The sequence below is a fragment of the Chelmon rostratus genome, chromosome 12 (genome assembly GCF_017976325.1).
Source record: "Chelmon rostratus isolate fCheRos1 chromosome 12, fCheRos1.pri, whole genome shotgun sequence".
In the NCBI taxonomy this organism is placed as follows: domain Eukaryota; kingdom Metazoa; phylum Chordata; class Actinopteri; order Chaetodontiformes; family Chaetodontidae; genus Chelmon; species Chelmon rostratus.
Window position 1 is genome coordinate 26,150,945 of NC_055669.1, and position 23,894 is coordinate 26,174,838.

The 23,894-nt window shown below is 43.1% G+C and overlaps 1 protein-coding gene, 1 long non-coding RNA gene and 1 gene segment (V, D, J or C); all 3 read right to left on the reverse strand.

Moving 5' to 3' along the window:
* Positions 1-9,946: 9,946 nt before the first annotated feature.
* LOC121615148 lies at positions 9,947-11,161 on the reverse strand. The segment is given in 2 exon segments: positions 9,947-10,877; positions 10,970-11,161. Coding segments are annotated over 2 exon segments (381 nt in total).
* A 2,732-nt stretch (positions 11,162-13,893) lies between these two features.
* On the reverse strand, positions 13,894-19,657 carry LOC121614938. Its single transcript, XM_041949041.1, has 4 exons — positions 19,584-19,657; positions 17,007-17,113; positions 14,972-15,487; positions 13,894-14,402 (listed from the first exon to the last, which is right to left on the reverse strand). The coding sequence occupies exons 1-4, from the start codon at positions 19,655-19,657 to the stop codon at positions 14,242-14,244; spliced, it is 858 nt and encodes a 285-aa protein (XP_041804975.1). The 3' UTR covers positions 13,894-14,241.
* Positions 19,658-21,414: 1,757 nt separating this feature from the next.
* LOC121615151 lies at positions 21,415-22,491 on the reverse strand. Its single transcript, XR_006007250.1, has 3 exons — positions 22,444-22,491; positions 22,056-22,235; positions 21,415-21,963 (listed from the first exon to the last, which is right to left on the reverse strand). It is a non-coding gene; the product is annotated as an uncharacterized LOC121615151 (long non-coding RNA).
* Positions 22,492-23,894: the final 1,403 nt, after the last annotated feature.

The window sequence follows — 23,894 nt, forward strand, 5'->3', positions numbered from 1 at the left end:
CACGGTCGCCTTCGAGTTGAAAACCCCTCTGACATAGGGTTCCGCCAGACGTTCCCAACAGACCCTCACTGCCTGTTTGGGCCTGCCAAGTCTGTCCAGCTTCCTCCTCTGCCAGCGGATCCAACTCACCACCAGGTGGTGATCAGTTGAAAGCTCAGCCCCTCCCTTCACCTGAATGTCAAGACATACAGTCGAAGGTCAGATGACACGACCATGAAGTCAATTATTGACTTGTGGCCTAGAGTGTCCAGGTGCCACGTGCAATGATGGACACCCTTCTGCTTGAACATGGTGTTTATTATGGACAAACTGTGACTTGCACAGAAGTCCAATAACAGAACACCGCTCGGGTTCAGATCAGCAAGGCCGTTCCTCCCAATTATGCACTTCTAGGTAACACTGTCGCTGCCCATGTGAGCATTGAAGTCCCCCAGTAGAACAATGGAGTCCCCATTCGGAGCACCTTCCAGCGCCCCTCCCACGGACTCCAAGATGGGCGGGTACTCTACACTGTTGTTCGGCCAGCAGGCCAAAACAACAGTGAGGCACCTGTCCCCAACCCGAAGGGGTAGGGCAGCGATCCTCTCGTTCACCGGGGAAAACTCCAACCCATGGCAGGTAAGGTGGGGGGCCATGAGCAAGCCCACACCAGCCCGCTGCCTCTGACCAGGGGCAACTCCAGAGTAGAAGGGAGTCCAGCCTCTCTCGAGGAGTTGGGTTCCAGAACCCAGACTGTGCATGGAGGTGAGCCCGACTATCTCTAGCCGGTACCGCTCAACCTCCCGCACTAGCTCTGGCTCCTTCCCCCCCAGCGAGGTAACATTCCATGACCTCATTGCCAGATTTGGAGTCCAGGGATTGGGCCGTCAGGGCCCCCTCCCACGACTGCCACCCAAATCCCACTGCATTGCCCCCTTCTGATCTCTCCTGCGGGTGATGGGCCTACTGGAGGGGGGGGTCCAAGATTTGTCTTTTAAAATGTCCTGAAGTGAAACGATGTGGTGAAATCTACTGAAAGGCGTTCAACAACAAGTGCCGCTCAAGTGTTTTCACTCAGAGCACGTTAGTATTGTGAGGGAGGAATGGACTTTATTCCAGCAGCAGAGCAAAGAGGAGGATTTTCATCTTCATCTCAAATATCTTCTCTGCAGTTTGTTGTCTTATTGTCCAAAATGACTGAATGAAAAATGACAGATGTTTGTTATTTGAGCCTTTTATCTGCGTCATGTTTCTATTGGTTTTCTCTTGTTTGCTTCATCGTTGTGTTGCTGTGTTGCTCGTTTGTCTTCACTGTGTTAAACTACAGAAATCCTGCTGGAATATGTGATGAAACTGTGAATAAATCTCATCTTTAATTAATGTGTCACTTCAGGATGTTTGTGACTCTGCTGAGATGGAGGTGAAATATGTGAACCTGGGCTGTGGTTTACTTCCTGTCACAAACACTGTTTGACATCTGTTCATCTGTTGGTTTTTGTTCAGGCTGCAGGGATCATTTCTCACTGTGGGGATCAAACAGCTGCAGTAGTAGGAGGCTGAATGATGGAGTTTAACTGACTTGATCTCCAACTCACAGCCGTCCTGTTTATTCACAGCTGAGAAATCATCTTTCTGAGGATGATTGTAACCTGAATAAACTTCACCATCACTCCTGTCAATGGCAAGAATCCTTCTGAATGTTTCTGTGTCTTTCTTCTGGTACCAGTATACATTATTACTGCTACACTGTTGAGTTCCTCGACAGCTGAAGGAGACTTTTTCACCAACTCTCCTGGTCAATGTTAAATCATCCTGAATCAGCTCTGCTGCCATGGCAACCAGCGCTGTAGAGACACAGAGGGAGAGATGAAGGTCAGCGTGACGGTGCTGGTTAAAGGTGGACTTTGCTGGCTCCCGATTGGCTGCACACACTCACCTGAACACAGACAGCACAGAGCAGCAGCTGGGAGGAGAAGCATTTTGTGCAGTGATGTTTCCTCTGGTGAACCTGGGGAGAAGTGGCGCTCCGATGCAGCCGAGGCCGAACGAGGACGAGCTGTGAGATCGCACGAGGGCGGCGTGGTTTCTACCAGGTCCTCAGACCTCCCATCAGCCCCTGCGGCGGACAGATAAGGCTGCCGCTGCTGACTGACGGCTCGGCTGAAGCTGCCGTGTGGTTTTCCCACCACAGCTTTGCTTCCGTCAGTAAAAACCCTCCTAATGTCAATTTTCTACACAGTGAAAAGCTCAAAGTTTCCCTCTGAACTGTCGCAGAGTAGAAGTATAAAATAGCACAAGATGGAAATACTCCAGCAACGTACAAGTACCTCAAATCTCCCACCGCTGTCTTTATGTGAGCACTATCAGATGTCAGCAGATGATCCAGAATGAAAAGAATCATTAGTTTCAGTCCTTTAAATATAGTGTAAAATGAGCTCCACCTCCACCAGCTCCAACAGTGAAATCCTGCTTTGACTTTGAGTCACAATAAACAGTGGTTTTGTCACAAAACAGTGACAAAACCACATAATGAGGACAAGAACAGTCAGAACAGTGAATACATACAGACCAGCTCATTGAACTGTTTCACTGTGAAAAATAAATCAATATCTAAGATATTATGATCATAATAAAGATGAAAGAAAATGCACAAAGGCTGCTCTTAATTTTTGCTGCTTCCAATACTGCTAATAATAATAATAATAATAATAATAACAATAATAATAATAATAACAACAACAACAACAACAACAATAATAATAATAATAATAATAATAATGGCAGATGATACTGTGGGTATTGTCAGTAATAATAACTGTGACAAAATGTAAAATACAAAAGAATAACAGAGGAGAAAGAGACACAAAGAGTGTAAATGTAATGTAATAGAAATAAATAATATTTAATGATAAACAGCATAAATAAAAATAAACAACATCCTGAACGTGAAAGAAAAGAAATAATGACAACAGTTATGTAGATATATGCTATAATTAGTAATGTTATTATTAGTGTTGGTATTGATATGAATGTTTTTATTATAATTATATACATTTAGTCTGAAAGTCATTAAAAGTGATCCACAGCTGAGTCCACATTGACTTCTGTTGTGAAGGCTTTTGACAAAGTCAACTTTGAGCTGTTGAACCTTCACAGTCGTCCATGAGCAGGACCACAGTCCTCCAACCAGAGAGTTTAACTGACACGTCCAAACAGACATGAACCACTGAGGCATCGCAGCACAAAACACTCATATGTGTTGTTTTGGAGGCCACGGACAAAGAAGCCTTTGCTCATTTCTCTATGAGGACTTGTTGGCTCTCATCAGTGGAAACTGTAAAGTGGACCTTCGATGGCTAAAATGCCCATAAATAAACTGCATGGACGTGACCTCCAGGTGGGTCGTCACTGCTGCTCTCTGGGCTCAGGTCAACTTTGTGTGGGTGGAGGGCTCGCTGGAAAAAAGGCTCCCAGACAACAAGAGGACAGACAAACGGCTGCAGAGAGGGAGACGAGTCGATGAGTGTGTTCAGCAGCAGATATGAAGCTGTTCTCGGTGGTTATTAGGACTCATAAAAAGCTGTCGACAGCCAATCAGCACTTCCCTTCCTGCAGCAGACGGGCTGTGTGGGTTTCTGCTCTGCAGCCTCCTCACCGTTAGCTCTGCTTTTTCTCATGAACAACACAATGACAGTTACAACCATGGACTCTGCTTCAAGAATCATTCCAGGAACTTCAGTCTGATTTCAGCGCTCAGTCCTCACTGTCTCAGCTTTGATCCGTCTTATTGATCTGCCAGAGAAACGGCTCAAATCCTCAACTCAGAGCTGAGAAATAAAAGCAGATATGTTCAACCTCCTGCAGTCTGCTCTGATCCCACTTTATGACCTCACACCAACTCAAACAGTGAAGCTTTTTCATTCAAACAGCTTTATTGACTCTGTCAAGGAAACAGTTTAATGACAGTTTCTGCAGCCAGACGTCAACATGGAACATAACACAACATATTAGGACATGTGGGAAAGAATCAGAGCGTTCAAACATTTCATACAACATCAACACAAAGTTTCTAATTTATCTGTTCGTGCCATCATGTTTCCAACATTCAGACTTCTGATCAAGCTGCTGTGTCATCATTTTATGTCAGTTGTAGCTTCAAAGCAGCTCGCTCTGCTGTTTGTTCACGAGTGGAAACAACAGTGTCATCAGCGTAGAGGTTTACGTCCACACTGACACAGTCAGAAAAGGGGGTCAGCCCTGAACCTGGTGGCACAACCACACCTGCTGACTTGTATATAACAGCTCTATGTTGATGTTGGCTTATCTTTGTCTGGCTTTGTTGTCCTTGTTTAGCTGTGTGCTCGTCTTCATGTCTTCCTCTACATTTGTTCTTGGTGCTGTGTGAAGGTTTATGGAGAGCCGACTACAACCACAGTCAAATGACTCGTAGCCGTCAACATACATGGCCGATGAAGTTGATTCTGTTTCTGGTGATTTGCTCTGAAGCCAAAGTGAAATCCATGAAAACAAAGATGTTCATGAAACACGCTGTGATTTTTCTCTTTATTGAGAATGTTTGAGTGAAAGAATTTGACAAACCTGCCACACTCTGCATCATGTATTAAAAAGAAAGACAAGAACAGAAAAATAGCACAAACAATAAAATCTGTAGCAGGCAGCCAATGATTCAGCTTCATTTTCTATTATTATAAAAGTCACAATTCAAAGCAGAAATAAACTAGAGGATCAAAATAACACTTTACCACAGAATATACACTCAGTAACTGCAGATATATATGTGTGTGTATATGTATTTGTACGTTTAGGACGACGCATGAGATGAAGGGATGAGATCTGATGGCGAGGAAAGGCGAGCAGGAAACAGTCAGTCAGCATGTGTGCAGTTGGTGGACGGTCCCTTGTTTCTGAGGATCATCAGCAGAGAGAGTCCACAGCAGTACACCAGACTCTTCACTATCAGCACTGAGTACAGCAGCAAGAGCAGCTTCACCCTGCACTGAGACTGGAAGGACACTGACACTGACACTGACACACACACACACACACACACAGACACACACAGGACAGTTTGAATGAAAGCTCAAAGGACCTTATTAAATACAACAAGTCAGGACCAGAACGAGATCTTTAGGGGCCCTAAACTGGATCTGACTTCCTGTTTGATCAAAAACTAAATCTAGGAGCTAAAGAGGCTAAAAAGCAGCGTAGAGCTGCAGAGTTGGTGATGATTCTCTGTGGCTTCACAGCCACCAGAGACACCTTTCACTGTACACAGAGTCATTCCACTCATTCTTCATATACAAGCATTTATAGTGGAGCTTGAACAGGTCATCCCCACAGTTTTTATAGCACCTCAGAGTCCTACATGTAGTTCAGCTGCCCTGAAACTTGTGATCTGTCAGACTGTGGAGTGAAAGCTGTCTCAGTGGGATCAGTCGTGCTGTTGGACACTCTAACAGAATCAGGGAGTGTGAGCTGAAATCCTTCACTGATGAGCAGAAGGTGAACACACTGATATGCAGCCCTGACTGCAGCAGAACATTGGAGCTGTCCATGCAGAGAGGCAGCAGGTGATCTTACAGTCAGCTTGCTGCACAGCCGGCAGGTCTGTCGGCTCTCTCTCTGGAGGACGGGAAGCTGCTGGAGCTGGAGCCTCTGAAACAGAGAAGGAGTCAAATGTTTGGAGCAGCAGTGAGAAATGTCCGTCCTCTGCTCCTCTGCTCTCTGTGACGGCGTCTCCACATGAAGCTCCATCACTGCTCAACACACTCACCGAGCCTTCATTACCTGGTACTGGTGGGGCCTCCGCTTTGCCCCCCTCGTGCTGGACGTAGCAGATGTAATTATATGTGCTGTTCTCCGGCTGATGGATCAGCAAGATGGCGGCGGCGCGTCCCGACTCTCTGAGCTCCAGCTGCTCTGTCTCAGCGGGGGGCGGCTCCTCCAGAGGACCGTTCTCCTTTCGTCTTTTCCAGGAGAACCGGACCACAGGGGGAAACATGGCCGAGGCCAGACACAGCAGGGCGCTCCGGCCCTCCAGGCGGGCTCCGGGCGCCGCCGGGTACACGCTCGCCACGGGCTTCGCTACCGGCTCATCTGGAGTTTGACGGCAGCCACAGACACACATTCACACAGTCAACAGCAGCTTCCAGCACTGCACTGCATTCAGTCTGATCCTGGAAACTACATGGACTCTGATCACTAAACTGCTCATCAATACAGCACAAAGTTCACCACATGTACTGTGTTCACCTTCATATCAAACACAAGGATCAGCTCATGTCATCAGAGGTTCTATGAGGAACACACACAATGACGTATCTGCAAGTTCTACATTTCAAAATAAGATCAGAATAATTTCACATTAATTATTATTACTGATAATATATTAGAATATAAAACAATATAATATATTGATGAAATTTGCTTTGATAGAATGAAGAAAAGTTTTTCTCTGTCAGAATGACAACTGTCATGTTGATGATTACAAGATATGAAGAATATTATATATTTATCACCACATACTTCAATCTAATCATTAAAAAATACATCAATAATTTCAGATCTTTTTCTTCACACTTTCAGCTTTTATACAGAATTTAAATGATTTGTTCAGACATGTCAAATGTGAACAGACTCCAATATAAAATACTCTCATTAAAATAAATAAATTAAATTTTTATAAAATAAAATAAAATATAATACAGTAATATTAACAATAATAATAATAATGCATTTATTTATCGGCACCTTTCTAGACACTCAAGGTCACTTTACATCAAGTTCTGTTACAGTATAATATATAAACTATAATAATATAGTGTATAATAATATATGCTTTAATAAATAAACTACAATATGTACAGTGTTTAATACAAAATATTTATATATTTTCCAATAAATTTTAATTTTCCATTTACCATTAAATTATATTCAGCATCATTTACGATATTCAATGTTTTTTCGGATTATATCTTAAAATATATTTAAATGTGTGACATTTTACATTAAATTATCTCTATGATGGATATAAATATAAATATTAGCAGCCATAAATTAATTGTGTTGTATAAAATTAATTCTAGCATCATATTTAGTGTATTTTTATCTTTAAGTTTAAATAAATCTTCCACTAAAAGACATATGTACCATCATATAAATACAGTTTTCATGAGGTCAGTTTCACCGTTTAAAAATTTCTTATTAATTATCCAATACAACTTATTTAAAGTCATCAGCTTTTCAAAATACATTCAATGACATTAATTCAATTTAGTTTTTCATATTTTATCTTGAAGCTGAATGACTGAGATGATCAAATACTGAATATCTGTAACATTGTCAATATCATACTTTTTCTATAGAAATCAGTTGAAGTCCTGCAGAAATAAAGAATAACTTCAGTTGTTCTGTGAGATTTAAACATCTTTTCAGGAATTATGAACCTTTTTATGCAACAAAAGCTGCACAGCTGCAAGAATTCTCTGCTAATTATGAACAAACTAACATGTAAACTCATTAAAAACACATTTTCAACTTGTTGAAGGAAAATTAATGTTTGTTCTTACCTGTTACATACAGTTTAGTTCCAGAGCCAAAGATGGGGTAGTTCCTGTTTGCTCCCACAGTGAAACAGAGTGATACAAAAAGCTGTCTGCTGTTGAATGTGTCAGCTGAGCTGAACGAGTCCAAATGATGAACCAGGATCAGATTTCAGCTCCATCATGTGTTTCTCTAATGTTCTTCATCATGACTGTCTCTTCTTCTACTGTCTGTTCAGACACACCAGCAGTGTTGCTCTATGGATGCTAATGTCTGTCGGTCCACTGCTGTAGTCCAGATGGATTGGACCTGGACCACAGGACGGACGGACGGATTGATGTGAAATTTTGTTCAGACATTCTTAGTCCCCAGAGGATGAACCTCGTGAACTTTGTTGATTCTGACTGTTGATCTAGCGCCACCAGCAGGTCAACGTTTTAGCTTCAGACTGAAATATCTCAGCTATTGGATGGATTACCATTTAATGTGGTCCAGACATTCAGGTTCCCCTGAGCATGAACTGGAGTGACTCTGGTGATCCTCTGGTGAATTTGTCCAATACAGTATACCCTTGTTTTTCGCGGGGGTTACGTTCCAAAAAGAACCCATGATAGGCAAAATCCGTGAAGTAGAAACCTTTAATTTTTTTTTTTACAATTATTATACGATTAAATACTCTATTATACATTGAAAAGAAAGAACAAACCTCTTTACAGGCTCAAGCATTTGTTTCACAAATAAAAGTACTTTAGAAACGTTTTTTTCTAACAAATAACTTCTGTACTGTACTGTCAAATAATAATTTTAATCATCGATGTGAACAGAAGGCTTCAAATTGCAGAGATTAGCACCGCCCACTGCGACCCGAGTAATTGGATTAAACGGGAGAAAATTAAAAATGATTATGAAAAAATACAAAGTACAGACAAATAGTGACTCAGGTGTATTTCACTGCTCTTCAGACTGAGCCGCTGCATCCTGACTCCGCTCTGCAGTGTTTTCTTCTTTTGAAGCCCGCGGTGCAGGTGTGTTTGTTCGGGAGAAGAACATAGTGATCGGCAAAAAGAGAATTTGCACGTACGTAATGTAAATTTGGCGAGCTGGTTTACGTACATGTACATATTAAACTGGAACGTTATTGACGCACAGGTAGAGAAGAAGCGGAGTGACTTTTCAGCCAATCAGAATGCAGAACACAATGCACGATGCAAATCCGTGAAGTAGCGAAACCGTGAAAAGTAAACCGCGTTATAGCGAGGGATCACTGTTTGATGGCCAAATACCTGCACAACTAAAGACGTTCACCTGGAAGTTGCTCGACGTCCTCACTGATTCATGTTCTTCATGTGTGTTTCCAGTCTGTCGATAATATCGTCATCCTAATTTTACATATTATTGTTGTGTTGTTTTGTTCAAATGACATTTATTTCATGTGTATAAGAAAACCTCGAGACCATCTGCATCAACACCAAGTTATGCGAGAGAGAGAGGGATCGCCGAAGACAGAGTGCGCAAAAGGGAAAAAATTGGAGACAGATCCCGAGAATCCCGGCGCGCTCCAGCCAGGTACCTTCCCAGCACCTTTTCCACGCTCCCACCCTGCCACCTTCCGGTGCAGAAGAGCCAATGCAGATAGATAGAGAGAGACAGCATCGCGTACGAGAAAAGGCATGCTTTTACTGCGGAGACTCGCTGACGGTCAGGTAAAAGAGAAAGCTCACCAACCAAGAAGAGGGCGTTGGTGAGCCAAATGCCAGACGGGCAAAATCCTCCTCGCATACTCATGCAGGTAACCTTGCATATTAATGACCGCATGGTTCATCTGAAAGCTTTGATAGACTCTGGGGCTGATGGCAGCTTTATGGACTGGCAAATCACCAGGGACAATGAAATGTAAATAAAATCTTAACGGGCGCTTCATTTTCCAAGTAACTCATTGTACCGAGCCTTGTGAAATATCATTCGAGGGAAAACACACAGAGACTAAGGTCTTCCATTATTTGGCTCTGCATGCTCTCATTCTCGGCTAACCCTCGCTACGAAAGAAAACAGGAGACAGGAAAGATCCTGGCATGGGAAAGTGACCGTTTAACTAACTGTCTTTCTGAAAACACCCACAGCTTGGCGAAACAAGATCCAGAACCAACATTGCTAGACAAGACAACGACAGACCGGTATCCCGACTTGGCACGAGTTCCTCAATGTTACTGGGATTTAAAGGAGGTATTTAACGAAAAGTGAGGCTACATCATTACCTCCACATAGATCCTCAGACTGTGATATAGAGTTGCTGCCAGGAGCGCCCATACCCAAAGGTAGACTTTATTCTCTTTCAGGTCCAGAACGCAAGGCAATGAACGAGTATATTCAGACTTCCCTAAAAGCTGGTATCATCCACCCTCTTGTTGCCCCTGTAGCCAATGACAGTTAAGAATTCCTGAGCAGGCGGTCGTCTGTCAAGAAATAAACACCGCTGAATTTTGGGGATTGACCAATCAGAACTGAGTATTTAAGAGTGCCATGCCATTCTAAACATATGCAATGAAGGGGCCAGCGGTTGGTCTCGGCCCTCCTGGCCCCGCTTGGCAGTGGCCCTGTCCAGAATATATTATTGAACACATATATCACATCTTCATCTCAAATATCTTCTCTGCAGTTTGTTGTCTTATTGTCCAAAATGACTGAATGAAAAATGACAGATGTTTGTTATTGGAGCCTTTTATCTGCGTCATGTTTCTCTTGGTTTTCTCTTGTTTGCTTCATCGTTGTGTTGCTGTGTTGCTCGTTTGTCTTCACTGTGTTAAACTACAGAAATCCTGCTGGAATATGTGATGAAACTGTGAATAAATCTCATCTTTAATAAATGTGTCACTTCAGGATGTTTGTGACTCTGCTGAGATGGAGGTGAAATATGTGAACCTGGGCTGTGGTTTACTTCCTGTCACAAACACTGTTTGACATCTGTTCATCTGTTGGTTTTTGTTCAGGCTGCAGGGATCATTTCTCACTGTGGGGATCACTCTTCCCACAGCCGCAGTAGTAGGAGGCTGAATGATGGAGTTTAACTGTCTGGATCTCCAACTCACAGCCGTCCTGTTTATTCACAGCTGAGAAATCATCTTTCTGAGGATGATTGTACCTGTGAGCTACGGTACAACCCCTCCTGTCAATATAAAGAATCCTTCTGAATGTTTCTGTGTCTTTCTTCTGGAACCAGAATACATAATCGTAGTCACACTGTTGAGTTCCTCGACAGCTGAAGGAGACTTTTTCACCAACTCTCCTGGTCAATGTTAAATCATCCTGAATCAGCTCTGCTGCCATGGCAACCAGCGCTGGAGAGACACAGAGGGAGAGATGAAGGTCAGTGTGACGGTGCTGGTTAAAGGTGGACTTTGCTGGCTCCTGATTGGCTGCACACACTCACCTGAACACAGAAAGCACAGAGCAGCAGCTGGGAGGAGAAGCATTTTGTGCAGTGGTGTTTCCTCTGGTGAACCTGGGGAGAAGTGGCGCTCCGATGCAGCCGAGGCCGAACGAGGACGAGCTGTGAGGTCGCACGAGGGCGGCGTGGTTTCTACCAGGTCCTCAGACCTCCCATCAGCCCCTGCGGCGGACAGATAAGGCTGCCGCTGCTGATTGACGGCTCGGCTGAAGCTGCCGTGTGGTTTTAACACCACAGCTTTGCTTCCGCCTGTAAAAACCCTCCTAATGTCAATTTTCTACACAGTGAAAAGCTCAAAGTTTCCCTCTGAACTGTCGCAGAGTAGAAGTATAAAATAGCACAAGATGAAAATACTCCAGCAAAGTACAAGTACCTCAAATCTCCCACCGCTGTCTTTATGTGAGCACTATCAGATGTCAGCAGATGATCCAGAATGTAAAGAATCATTAGTTTCAGTCCTTTAAATATAGTGTAAAATGAGCTCCACCTCCACCAGCTCCAACAGTGAAATCCTGCTTTGACTTTGAGTCACAATAATCTTTTTATTATTAGTATGAAGACAAAAAGACAAAACAGTGACAAAACCACATAATGAGGACAAGAACAGTCAGAACAGTGAATACATACAGACCAGCTCATTGAACTGTTTCACTGTGAAAAATAAATCAATGTATAATATATCATGATCACAATAAAGATTAAAGAAAATGCACAAAGGCTGCTCTTAATTTTTGCTGCTTCCAATACTGCTAATAATGATAATAATAATAATAATAACAGATGATACTGTGGGTATTGTCAGTTATAACTGTGACAAAATGTAAAATACAAAAGAATAACACAGTAGAAAGAGACACAAAGAGTGTAAATGTAATGTAATAGAAATAAATAAATATTTAATGATAAACAGCATAAATAAAAATAAATAACATCCTGAACGTGAAAGAAAAGAAATAATGACAACAGTTATGTAGATATATGTTATAATTAGTAATGTTATTATTAGTGTTGGTATTGATATGAATGTTTTTATTATAATTATATACATTTAGTCTGAAAGTCATTAAAAGTGATCCACAGCTGAGTTCACATTGACTTCTGTTGTGAAGGCTTTTGACAAAGTCAACTAATGCTGACCTGCCCCCCACCCCCACCCCCACCCCCCACCCCCCCACCAGGGGTCGCCAATGCTTCAATGAGCAATGAGCTGGAGCAGATTTCAGTCTTCAGTCTCATTTCTTTGAGTTTTCTGTCTGTGTTTGTGAGGTTGACGTCTCTCAGTTTGCTGGACTGTAACAAACAGGAAAACTGACTCAATATCGAGGATGTCATCGAGATGCATCAGGAATAATTTAGTGCAAAAAACTGAGTCCCAACATGTGAAATCCTACATGTCGCAGTTCTTTCTGCAGTAAAAAACAGGAACTCGCTAAAGCTCCTGATTTAGTTCCTGAGTTTAGCTCCTGGAGCTCCTCACTTCTTGGACTCTTTGATCCAAAAGCTCTTTGAGCTGTTGAACCTTCACAGTCGTCTATGAGCAGGACCACAGTCCTCCAACCAGAGAGTTTAACTGACACGTCCAAACAGACATGAACCACTGAGGCATCGCAGCACAAAACACTCATATGTGTTGTTTTGGAGGCCACGGACAAAGAAGCCTTTGCTCATTTCTCTATGAGGACTTGTTGGCTCTCATCAGTGGAAACTGTAAAGTGGACCTTCGATGGCTAAAATGCCCATAAATAAACTGCATGGACGTGACCTCCAGGTGGGTCGTCACTGCTGCTCTCTGGGCTCAGGTCAACTTTGTGTGGGTGGAGGGCTCGCTGGAAAAAAGGCTCCCAGACAACAAGAGGACAGACAAACGGCTGCAGAGAGGGAGACGAGTCGATGAGTGTGTTCAGCAGCAGATATGAATCTGTTCTCGGTGGTTATTAGGACTCATAAAAAGCTGTCGACAGCCAATCAGCACTTCCCTTCCTGCAGCAGACGGGCTGTGTGGGTTTCTGCTCTGCAGCCTCCTCACCGCTAGCTCTGCTTTTTCTCATGAACAACACAATGACAGTTACAACCATGGACTCTGCTTCAAGAATCATTCCAGGAACTTCAGTCTGATTTCAGCGCTCAGTCCTCACTGTCTCAGCTTTGATCCGTCTTATTGATCTGCCAGAGAAACGGCTCAAATCCTCAACTCAGAGCTGAGAAATAAAAGCAGATATGTTCAACCTCCTGCAGTCTGCTCTGATCCCACTTTATGACCTCACACCAACTCAAACAGTGAAGCTTTTTCATTCAAACAGCTTTATTGACTCTGTCAAGGAAACAGTTTAATGACAGTTTCTGCAGCCTGACGTCAACATGGAACATAACACAACATATTAGGACATGTGGGAAAGAATCAGAGCGTTCAAACATTTCATACAACATCAACACAAAGTTTCTAATTTATCTGTTCGTGCCATCATGTTTCCAACATTCAGACTTCTGATCAAGCTGCTGTGTCATCATTTTATGTCAGTTGTAGCTTCAAAGCAGCTCGCTCTGCTGTTTGTTCACGAGTGGAAACAACAGTGTCATCAGCGTAGAGGTTTACGTCCACATTGACACAGTCAGAAAAGGGGGTCAGCCCTGAACCTGGTGGCACAACCACACCTGCTGACTTGTATATAACAGCTCTATGTTGATGTTGGCTTATCTTTGTCTGGCTTTGTTGTCCTTGTTTATCTGTGTGCTCGTCTTCATGTCTTCCTCGACATTTGTTCTTGGTGCTGTGTGAAGGTTTATGGAGAGCCGACTACAACCACAGTCAAATGACTCGTAGCTGTCAACATACATGGCCGATGAAGTTGATTCTGTTTGTGGTGATTTGCTCTGAAGCCAAAGTGAAATCCATGAAAACAAAGATGTTCATGAAACACGCTGTGATTTTTCTCTTTATTGAGAATGTTTGAGTGAAAGAATTTGACAAACCTGCCACACTCTGCATCATGTATTAAAAAGAAAGACAAGAACAGAAAAATACCACAGACAATAAAATCTGTAGCAGGCAGCCAATGATTCAGCTTCATTTTCTATTATTATAAAAGTCACAATTCAAAGCAGAAATAAACTAGAGGATCAAAATAACACTTTACCACAGAATATACACTCAGTAACTGCAGATATATATGTGTGTGTATGTATTTGTACGTTTAGGACGACGCATGAGATGAAGGGATGAGATCTGATGGCGAGGAAAGGCGAGCAGGAAACAGTCAGTCAGCATGTGTGCAGTTGGTGGACGGTCCCTTGTTTCTGAGGATCATCAGCAGAGAGAGTCCACAGCAGTACACCAGACTCTTCACTATCAGCACTGAGTACAGCAGCAAGAGCAGCTTGACCCTGCACTGAGACTGGAAGGACACTGACACTGACACTGACACACACACACACACACACACACACACACACACACACACACAGACAGGACAGTTTGAATAAAAGCTCAAAGGACCTTATTAAATACAACAAGTCAGGACCACAACGAGCTCTTTAGGGGCCCTAAACTGGATCTGACTTCCTGTTTGATCAAAAACTAAATCTAGGAGCTAAAGAGGCTAAAAAGCAGCGTAGAGCTGCAGAGTTGGTGATGATTCTCTGTGGCTTCACAGCCACCAGAGACACCTTTCACTGTACACAGAGTCATTCCACTCATTCTTCATATACAAGCATTTATAGTGGAGCTTGAACAGGTCATCCCCACAGTTTTTATAGCACCTCAGAGTCCTACATGTAGTTCAGCTGCCCTGAAACTTGTGATCTGTCAGACTGTGGAGTGAAAGCTGTCTCAGTGGGATCAGTCGTGCTGTTGGACACTCTAACAGAATCAGGGAGTGTGAGCTGAAATCCTTCACTGATGAGCAGAAGGTGAACACACTGATATGCAGCCCTGACTGCAGCAGAACATTGGAGCTGTCCATGCAGAGAGGCAGCAGGTGATCTTACAGTCAGCTTGCTGCACAGCCGGCAGGTCTGTCGGCTCTCTCTCTGGAGGACGGGAAGCTGCTGGAGCTGGAGCCTCTGAAACAGAGAAGGAGTCAAATGTTTGGAGCAGCAGTGAGAAATGTCCGTCCTCTGCTCCTCTGCTCTCTGTGACGGCGTCTCCACATGAAGCTCCATCACTGCTCAACACACTCACCGAGCCTTCATTACCTGGTACTGGTGGGGCCTCCGCTTTGCCCCCCTCGTGCTGGACGTAGCAAATGTAATTAAATGTGCTGTTCTCCGGCTGATGGATCAGCAAGATGGCGGCGGCGCGTCCCGACTCTCTGAGCTCCAGCTGCTCTGTCTCAGCGGGGGGCGGCTCCTCCAGAGGACCGTTCTCCTTTCGTCTTTTCCAGGAGAACCGGACCACAGGGGGAAACATGGCCGAGGCCTGACACAGCAGGGCGCTCCGGCCCTCCAGGCGGGCTCTGGGCGCCGCCGGGTACACGCTCGCCACGGGCTTCGCTACCGGCTCATCTGGAGTTTGACGGCAGCCACGAGCGGCACAGACACACATTCACACAGTCAACAGCAGCTTCCAGCACTGCACTGCATTCAGTCTGATCCTGGAAACTACATGGACTCTGATCACTAAACTGCTCATCAATACAGCACAAAGTTCACCACATGTACTGTGTTCACCTTCATATCAAACACAAGGATCAGCTCATGTCATCAGAGGTTCTATGAGGAACACACACAATGACGTATCTGCAAATTCTACATTTCAAAATAAGATCAGAATAATTTCACATTAATTATTATTACTGATAATATATTAGAATATAAAACAATATAATATATTGATGAAATTTGCTTTGATAGAATGAAGAAAAGTTTTTCTCTGTCAGAATGACCACTGTCATGTTGATGATTACAAGATATGAAGAATATTATATATTTATCACCACATACTTCAATCTAATCATTAAAAAATACATCAATAATTTCAGATCTTTTTCTGAACACTTTCAGCTTTTATACAGAATTTAAATGATTTGTTCAGACATGTCAAATGTGAACAGACTCCAATATAAAATACTCTCATTAAAATAAATTAATGTCAAAATTTCTTGATGCTTGAATGACATTTTTTATTTAAAAAATAATTAATATAATAAAATATAATCCCATTATATTATTAATAATAACAACAATAATGCATTTATTTATCGGCGCCTTCTGGACACTCAAGGTCACTTTACATCAAGTTGTGTTACAGTATAATATATAAACTACAATAATGTAGTATACAATAATATATACTTTAATATATAAAGTAAAATATGTACACTTTTTAGTACAAAATATTTATCATTATATATTTTCGAATATATTTTAATTTTCCATTTTTCAAATTATATTCAGCATCCTTTACTATTTATATTCAATGTTTTTTTAGGATACAAATATTTGAATGTCTGACACTTTATATTAAATTATCCTCTATGATGGATAGAAATATAAATATTAGCAGCCATAAATTAATTGTGTTGTATAAAATTAATTCTCACATCATATTCAGTGTCTGTTTGTCTTTATGTATAAATAAATCTTCCACTAAAAGACATATGTACCATCATATAAATACAGTTTTCATGAGGTCAATTTCACCATTTAAAAATTACTTATTAATTATCCAATACAACATATTTAAAGTCATCAGCTTTTCAAAATAAATTTACTGACATTAATTCAATTTAGTTTTTCATATTTTATCTTGAAGCTGAATGACTGAGATGATCAAATACTGAATATCTGTAACATTGTCAATATCATACTTTTTCTATAGAAATCAGTTGAAGTCCTGCAGAAATAAAGAATAACTTCAGTTGTTCTGTGAGATTTAAACATCTTTTCAGGAATTATGAACCTTTTTATGCAACAAAAGCTGCACGGCTGCAAGAATTCTCTGCTAATTATGAACAAACTAACATGTGAACTCATTAAAAACACATTTTCAACTTGTTGAAGGAAAATTAAAGTTTGTTCTTACCTGTTACATACAGTTTAGTTCCGGAGCCAAAGGTGTAGTACCCGTTTCCTCCCACAGTGAAACAGAGTGATACAAAAAGCTGTCTGCTGTTGAATGTGTCAGCTGAGCTGAACGAGTCCAAATGATGAACCAGGATCAGATTTCAGCTCCATCATGTGTTTCTCTAATGTTCTTCATCATGACTGTCTCTTCTTCTACTGTCTGTTCAGACACACCAGCAGTGTTGCTCTATGGATGCTAATGTCTGTCGGTCCACTGCTGTAGTCCAGATGGATTGGACCTGGACCACAGGACGGACGGACGGATTGATTTTGTTCAGACATTCTTGGTCCCCAGAGGATGAACCTTGTGAACTTTGTTGATTCTGACTGTTGATCTAGCGCCACCAGCAGGTCAACGTTTTAGCTTCAGACTGAAATATCTCAGCTATTGGATGGATTACCATTTAATGTGGTCCAGACATTCAGGTTCCCCTGAGGATGACTGTAGTGACTCTGGGGATCCTCTGCGCTTTCATCTAGTGCCATCATCAGGTCAACATTTGAATTTGTCCAATACTTTGTTTGATGACCAAATACCTGCAGAACTAAAGACGTTCACCTGGAAGTTGCTCGACGTCGTCACTGATTCATGTTCTTCATGTGTGTTTCCAGTCTGTCGATAATATCGTCATCCTAATTTTTCATATTGTTGTGGTGTTGTTTTGTTCTTTTCTGGACAAATGACATTTATTTCATGTGTATCAGCAAACCTAGAAACTTTTGTTTGCCTTGTTAACCCGATTACTTCCTGTTATTAAAACCAGCTTCAGTGCTCAAACTTTCTTTGTTCTTGTGCTTTGAGTTTGTATTTGAGTCTGAAAACCTCGAGCCTCTGAGTTTGTTAATTATCCCACTTAGAACTCTGCCTGCTGCTAAAGCGTTCAATAAAGTGGCACAAAATAGTGATTAAAACATATTTTATTGATTTAAAATGAGCCTACTCTCGTCTTTCACCGCTCTCACTTCGCAGCGGCTCTGAAAGTAAAAATGTACGTCGCCTAGCAACCGCCTGTCACTGTGCGCAGGCCGGCAGGCAGGAAAACTTATTTCTTTACAGATATTCAGAGAAATCATGTCAAATGTGGAGAAGTGACGGGACCTCCCAGACCTGAGAGAGACGTAGCTGGAGACAGAGTTTGGTTTCTATTATTTTGTTCTGATGGATAAAAGTCCTGCAGCAGCTGATTTCTGCGTTCAGCGTCATATGTTTAAAAATCTGTCTCCAGTTTTGTCTCCAGTCTTTTAGCAGGTTGGTTTCTGATGCTGTGTTTTTCTTGGTGTTTTTTTGTGTCTGTCTGCTTCAATCTGGTCAATCTCTGTGTCCTCAAGTCTCTTGTGCCTTGATATTGTTTCTCCTGTCGGTCCAGCGCTGTTCTTTACTTTTCTTGTCTTTTTTGCTGAGGACATGTCATTCTCCAGCCACTCATCAAGTGTTTTGTCCTCTTCAAACAAGTTAAAAGTAATGTCTTAAAAATGCTCCATATTTTGCCTCTCAAATCAGCTGCCAATTTGTTTTCGAGCTTGGTACATTAAGGGATTGCCCCTTTAGTACATTCCTGTTGCTATGGCTTCCCTAGCAACGGAGTACCTGTGCAGCTGGTGGTTTGTCAAGAAATAAACACCGCTGAATTTTGGCGATTGACCAATCAGAACTGAGTATTTAAGAGTGCCATGCCATTCTAAACTTATGCAATGTAGGGGAGGAGGAGGTTCACTGGAAGGGCCAGCGATTGGTCCTGGCCCCCCTTGGTGGCGGCCCTGGCCAGAATATATTATTGAACACATATATCACACTGACCTCTGTGATGGCCGGAACTGCTTCTCTTTCCGATTTGATGTCAGATGGTCATGATAATGATGATGATGATCATGATGATGATGATGATGATTCACCCTTTGATCAGAGAAAATAAAAGAAAATAAGACAGGATCAAAATATTGATTTGTGCAGATTTAAATGTTATAAAGGTTTGAATTCCTTCAAGATTTCAGTCAGTTACATTAAAATCAACCCATTCACTCTCAAGCTGCTGAAGTGTTGGTGCAGAGACACTTTTGTCCTGATGGTGGCGCTAGAGGGAAGGTCAGGAGGTCCCCATGCATTACTGCTGCCGCCGCACCGATCCGTCTGTCAATCTCACGCTCCATCCTTCCCTCACTTGTGAACAAGACCCCAAGATACTTGAACTCCTCCACTTGAGCTCTCCTCCAACCCAGAGGGGGCAAGCCACCCTTTTCCGGTCGAGAACCATGGCCTTGGACTTGTTCAGTTGCCCTCGGAGGTGCTGATTCTCATACCAGCCGCTTCACACTCGGCTGCAAACTACCCCAACACATGCTGGAGGTCCTGGATCGAAGAAGCCAACAGGACAACATCATCTGCAAAAAGCAGAGATGAGATCCTGTGGTCCCCAAACCAGACTCCCTCCGGCCCTTGGCTGCGCCTAGAAATTCTGTCCATAAAAATAATGAAAAGAACCGGTGACAAAGGGCAGCCCTGCCAGATCAACATGCACTTGGAACAGGTCTGACTTGCCAGCAATGCAACCAAGCTCCTGCTCCGGTCATACAGAGACCGGACGGCTCGTAGTAGAGGGCCCTGTACTCCATACTCCCGAAGCACCTCCCACAGAATGCCACGAGGGACACTGTCGCCTTCTCCAAGTCCACAAAACACATGCGGACTGTTTGTGCAAACTCCCACGAACCCTTGAGTACCCTAGAGCTGGTTCAGTGTTCCACGACCAGGACTAAAACCGCATTGTTCCTTCTGAATCCGAGGTTTGACTATCGGCCGAATTCTCCTCTCCAGTACCCTGGAATAGACTTTACCAGGGAGGTTGAGGAGTGTGATTCCCCCTGTAGTTGGAGCACACCCTCGGGTCTGCCAGTCCAGGGGCACTTCCTCTAAGGAAGGCGTGACAATGGGATTGATGAGATCCTCAAAGTATTCTTTCTACCGCCTGACAATATCGCCAGTCGAAGTCAACAGCTCCCCACCTCCACTGTAAAAAGTATTGGCAGAGTACTGCTTCCCCCTTCTGAGGCGCCGGACAGTTTGCCAGAATCTCTTTGTGGCCGACTGATAATCCTCCTCCATGGCCTCCCCAAACTTTTCCCAAACCCCAGTTTTTACTTCCACGACCGCCCGGGCCGCAGCACACTTGTCCTGCCGGTAACCGTCAGCTGCCTCAGGAGTCCCACGAACCAACCACGCTCGATAGGACTCCTTCTTCATCCCTTACTTCCGGTGTCCACCACCGGGTTCGGGGCTTGCCTCCACGACAGGCACCAGAGACCTAACAGCCACAGGTCCGAACAGCTGCGTCTACAATGGAGGTGGAGAACAGGGTCCATTCTGACTCAATGTCTCCAACCTCCCTCGGGATCTGGTCAAAGCTCTCCCGGAGATTCGAGTTGAAAACCCCTCTGACAGAGGGTTCCCCCAGACATTCCCAACAGACCCTCACTGCCTGTTTGGGCCCGCCAAGTCTGTCCAGTTTTCTCCTCCGCCAGCGGATCCAACTCACCACCAGGTGGTGATCAGTTGACAGCTCAGCCCCTCTCTTCACCTGAGTGTCCAAGACATACGGTCGAAGGTCAGATGACATGACCACAAAGTCGATCATTGACCTCCGGCCTAGAGTGTCCTGTTGCCACGTGCACTGATGGACACCCTTCTGCTTGAACATGGTGTTCGTTATGGACAAACTGTGACTAGCACAGAAGTCCAATAACAGAACACCGCTCGGGTTCAGATGGGGAAGGCCGTTCCTCCCAATCATGCACTTCTAGGTAACACTGTTGCTGCCCATGTGAGCATTGAAGTCCCCCAGTAGAACAATGGAGTCCCCAGACGCAGCACTTTCCAGCGCCCCTCCCACGAACTCCAAGACGGGTGGGTACTCTACACTGTTGTTCGGCCAAAACAACAGTGAGGCACCTGTCCCCAACCCGAAGGGGTAGGGCAGCGACCCTCTCGTTCACCGGGGAAAACTCCAACCCATGGCAGGTAAGGTGGGGGGCTATGAGCAAGCCCACACCAGCCCGCTGCCTCTCACCGGGGGCAACTCCAGAGTAGAAGGGAGTCCAGCCTCTCTCGAGGAGTTGGGTTCCAGAACCCAGACTGTGCATGGAGGTGAGCCCGACTATCTCTAGCCGGTACCGTTCAACCTCCCGCACTAGTTCTGGCTCCTTCCCCCCCAGCTAGGTGACATTCCATGACCTTGTTGCCAGAGTCCAGGGATTGTCCACTTTTGATCTCTCTTGCGGGTGATGGGCCTACTGGAGGGGGGGGGGGGGTGCTTTTATCTGCGTCATGTTTCTATTGGTTTTCTCTTGTTTGCTTCATTGTTGTGTTGCTGTGTTGCTCGTTTGTCTTCACTGTGTTAAACTACAGAAATCCTGCTGGAATATGTGATGAAACTGTGAATAAATCTCATCTTTAATAAATGTGTCACTTCAGGATGTTTGTGACTCTGCTGAGATGGAGGTGAAATATGTGAACCTGGGCTGTGGTTTACTTCCTGTCACAAACACTGTTTGACATCTGTTCATCTGTTGGTTTTTGTTCAGGCTGCAGGGATCATTTCTCACTGTGGGGATCCCACAGCTGCAGTAGTAGGAGGCTGAATGATGGAGTTTAACTGTCTGGATCTCCAACTCACAGCCGTCCTGTTTATTCACAGCTGAGAAATCATCTATCTGAGGATGATTGTACCTGTGAGCTACGGTACAACCACTCCTGTCAATATCAAGAATCCTTCTGAATGTTTCTGTGTCTTTCTTCTGGTACCAGTATACATTATTACTGCTACACTGTTGAGTTCCTCGACAGCTGAAGGAGACTTTTTCACCAACTCTCCTGGTCAATGTTAAATCATCCTGAATCAGCTCTGCTGCCATGGCAACCAGCGCTGTAGAGACACAGAGGGAGAGATGGAGGTCAGCGTGACGGTGCTGGTTAAAGGTGGACTTTGCTGGCTCCCGATTGGCTGCACACACTCACCTGAACACAGACAGCACAGAGCAGCAGCTGGGAGGAGAAGCATTTTGTGCAGTGGTGTTTCCTCTGGTGAACCCGGGGAGAAGTGGCGCTCCGATGCAGCCGAGGCCGAACGAGGACGAGCTGTGAGATCGCACGAGGGCGGCGTGGTTTCTACCAGGTCCTCAGACCTCCCATCAGCCCCTGCGGCGGACAGATAAGGCTGCTGCTGATTGACGGCTCGGCTGAAGCTGCCGTGTGGTTTTCCCACCACAGCTTTGCTTCCGCCTGTAAAAACCCTCCTAATGTCAATTTTCTACACAGTGAAAAGCTCAAAGTTTCCCTCTGAACTGTCGCAGAGTAGAAGTATAAAATAGCACAAGATGGAAATACTCCAGCAAAGTACAAGTACCTCAAATCTCCCACCGCTGTCTTTATGTGAGCACTATCAGATGTCAGCAGATGATCCAGAATGTAAAGAATCATTAGTTTCAGTCCTTTAAATATAGTGTAAAATGAGCTCCACCTCCAACAGTGAAATCCTGCTTTGACTTTGAGTCACAAAAATCTTTTAATTATTATTATTATGGAGACAAAAAGACAAAACAGTGACAAAACCACATAATGAAGACAAGAACAGTCAGAACAGTGAATACATACAGACCAGCTCATTGAACTGTTTCACTGTGAAAAATAAATCAATATCTAAGATATTATGATCATAATAAAGATGAAAGAAAATGCACAAAGGCTGCTCTTAATTTTTGCTGCTTCCAATACTGCTAATAATAATAATAATAATAATAATAATAATAATAATAATAATAACAGATGATACTGTGGGTATTGTCAGTAATAATAACTGTGACAAAATGTAAAATACAAAAGAATAACAGAGGAGAAAGAGACACAAAGAGTAAATGTAATAGAAATAAATAATATTTAATGATAAACACCATCAATAAAAATAAATAAAATCTTGAAAAAGAAAAGGAGAAATAATTACAACAGACATGAAGATATATGTTATAATTAGTAATGTTATTGTAACCGGGTGGTAAAATCCAGAATTATTCTCCTTTTAGGGTGGATATAATTCCCCTAGTTAATTTAGTGTTAGTACATGTGTTCTTTGTTGTTTTCCTTTTGGTGTAATTTCCTTTAAATCAGTAAAAACAGATTTTAAGTGCACTGTCACAGGCTCATGTGTTATTGCCAACTTTGGCCACAAGGCGGCAGTAGGTGGTAATATTATTGTTACCCTGCATGTGCGCCAGAGTTGTGCTTCCTGTTTTACGTGTGGACAACCTGGGAATGTGCAGAGTGGACGGTCCCGTCGTGTGAAGTAGTTGGCAAATAGACAAATATCCTGTAAAATATCCATGTACAAACATGTGAAAAGACAATATATGTTAATATTTTAACAAGATGGTTTGATTTAGGCACTACTGGAGTTTGTGTCCTGGCATTTTGAAGGCTGGTCGTCGACCAAGGTGTTCTCGAGCACATGGTAATTTCGGCGTGCACCAAGCCGTACTGTGTGATTTCACTTGGTTACTAGAGTAATGTACAGGGTTTACATTATTGTTTTGACTCTGTTTTAAGGTAATTTACCGTGTGTGGAGTAGTGCAATCTCCGGGAAGTCCCACGTGCGTTTAGTGAAGCTTGTTGGAATGTAAGTGTCCTATAAAAAAATATGTTGTACATTTCTTGGCTGTTTTGTACAGATACAGTTGTAGTTAATGGTGTAAAATATGTATTTAACAAATGTTATTTCATATGTTTTGTAATTAGCCAGTCCACTGCCGTATTTTATTTTGTTTTTTTTTTATTATTTCATTCTTTCTCTTCAATTTATTTTC

Excerpts from the sequence above, each read along its gene's own strand:
- LOC121614938 (XM_041949041.1), bottom strand. The coding sequence starts at position 19,657 with ATGGAGTACAGGGCCCTCTACTACGAGCCGTCCGGTCTCTGTATGACC. Across the intron at positions 17,114-19,583 it reads GGAGCTTGGTTGCATTGCTG|CTCAGCTGACACATTCAACA; the intron begins GCAAGTCAGACC and ends GGACTCGTTCAG. Across the intron at positions 14,403-14,971 it reads GGCTGTGCAGCAAGCTGACT|TGTCAGTGTCAGTGTCCTTC; the intron begins GTAAGATCACCT and ends TGTGTGTGTCAG.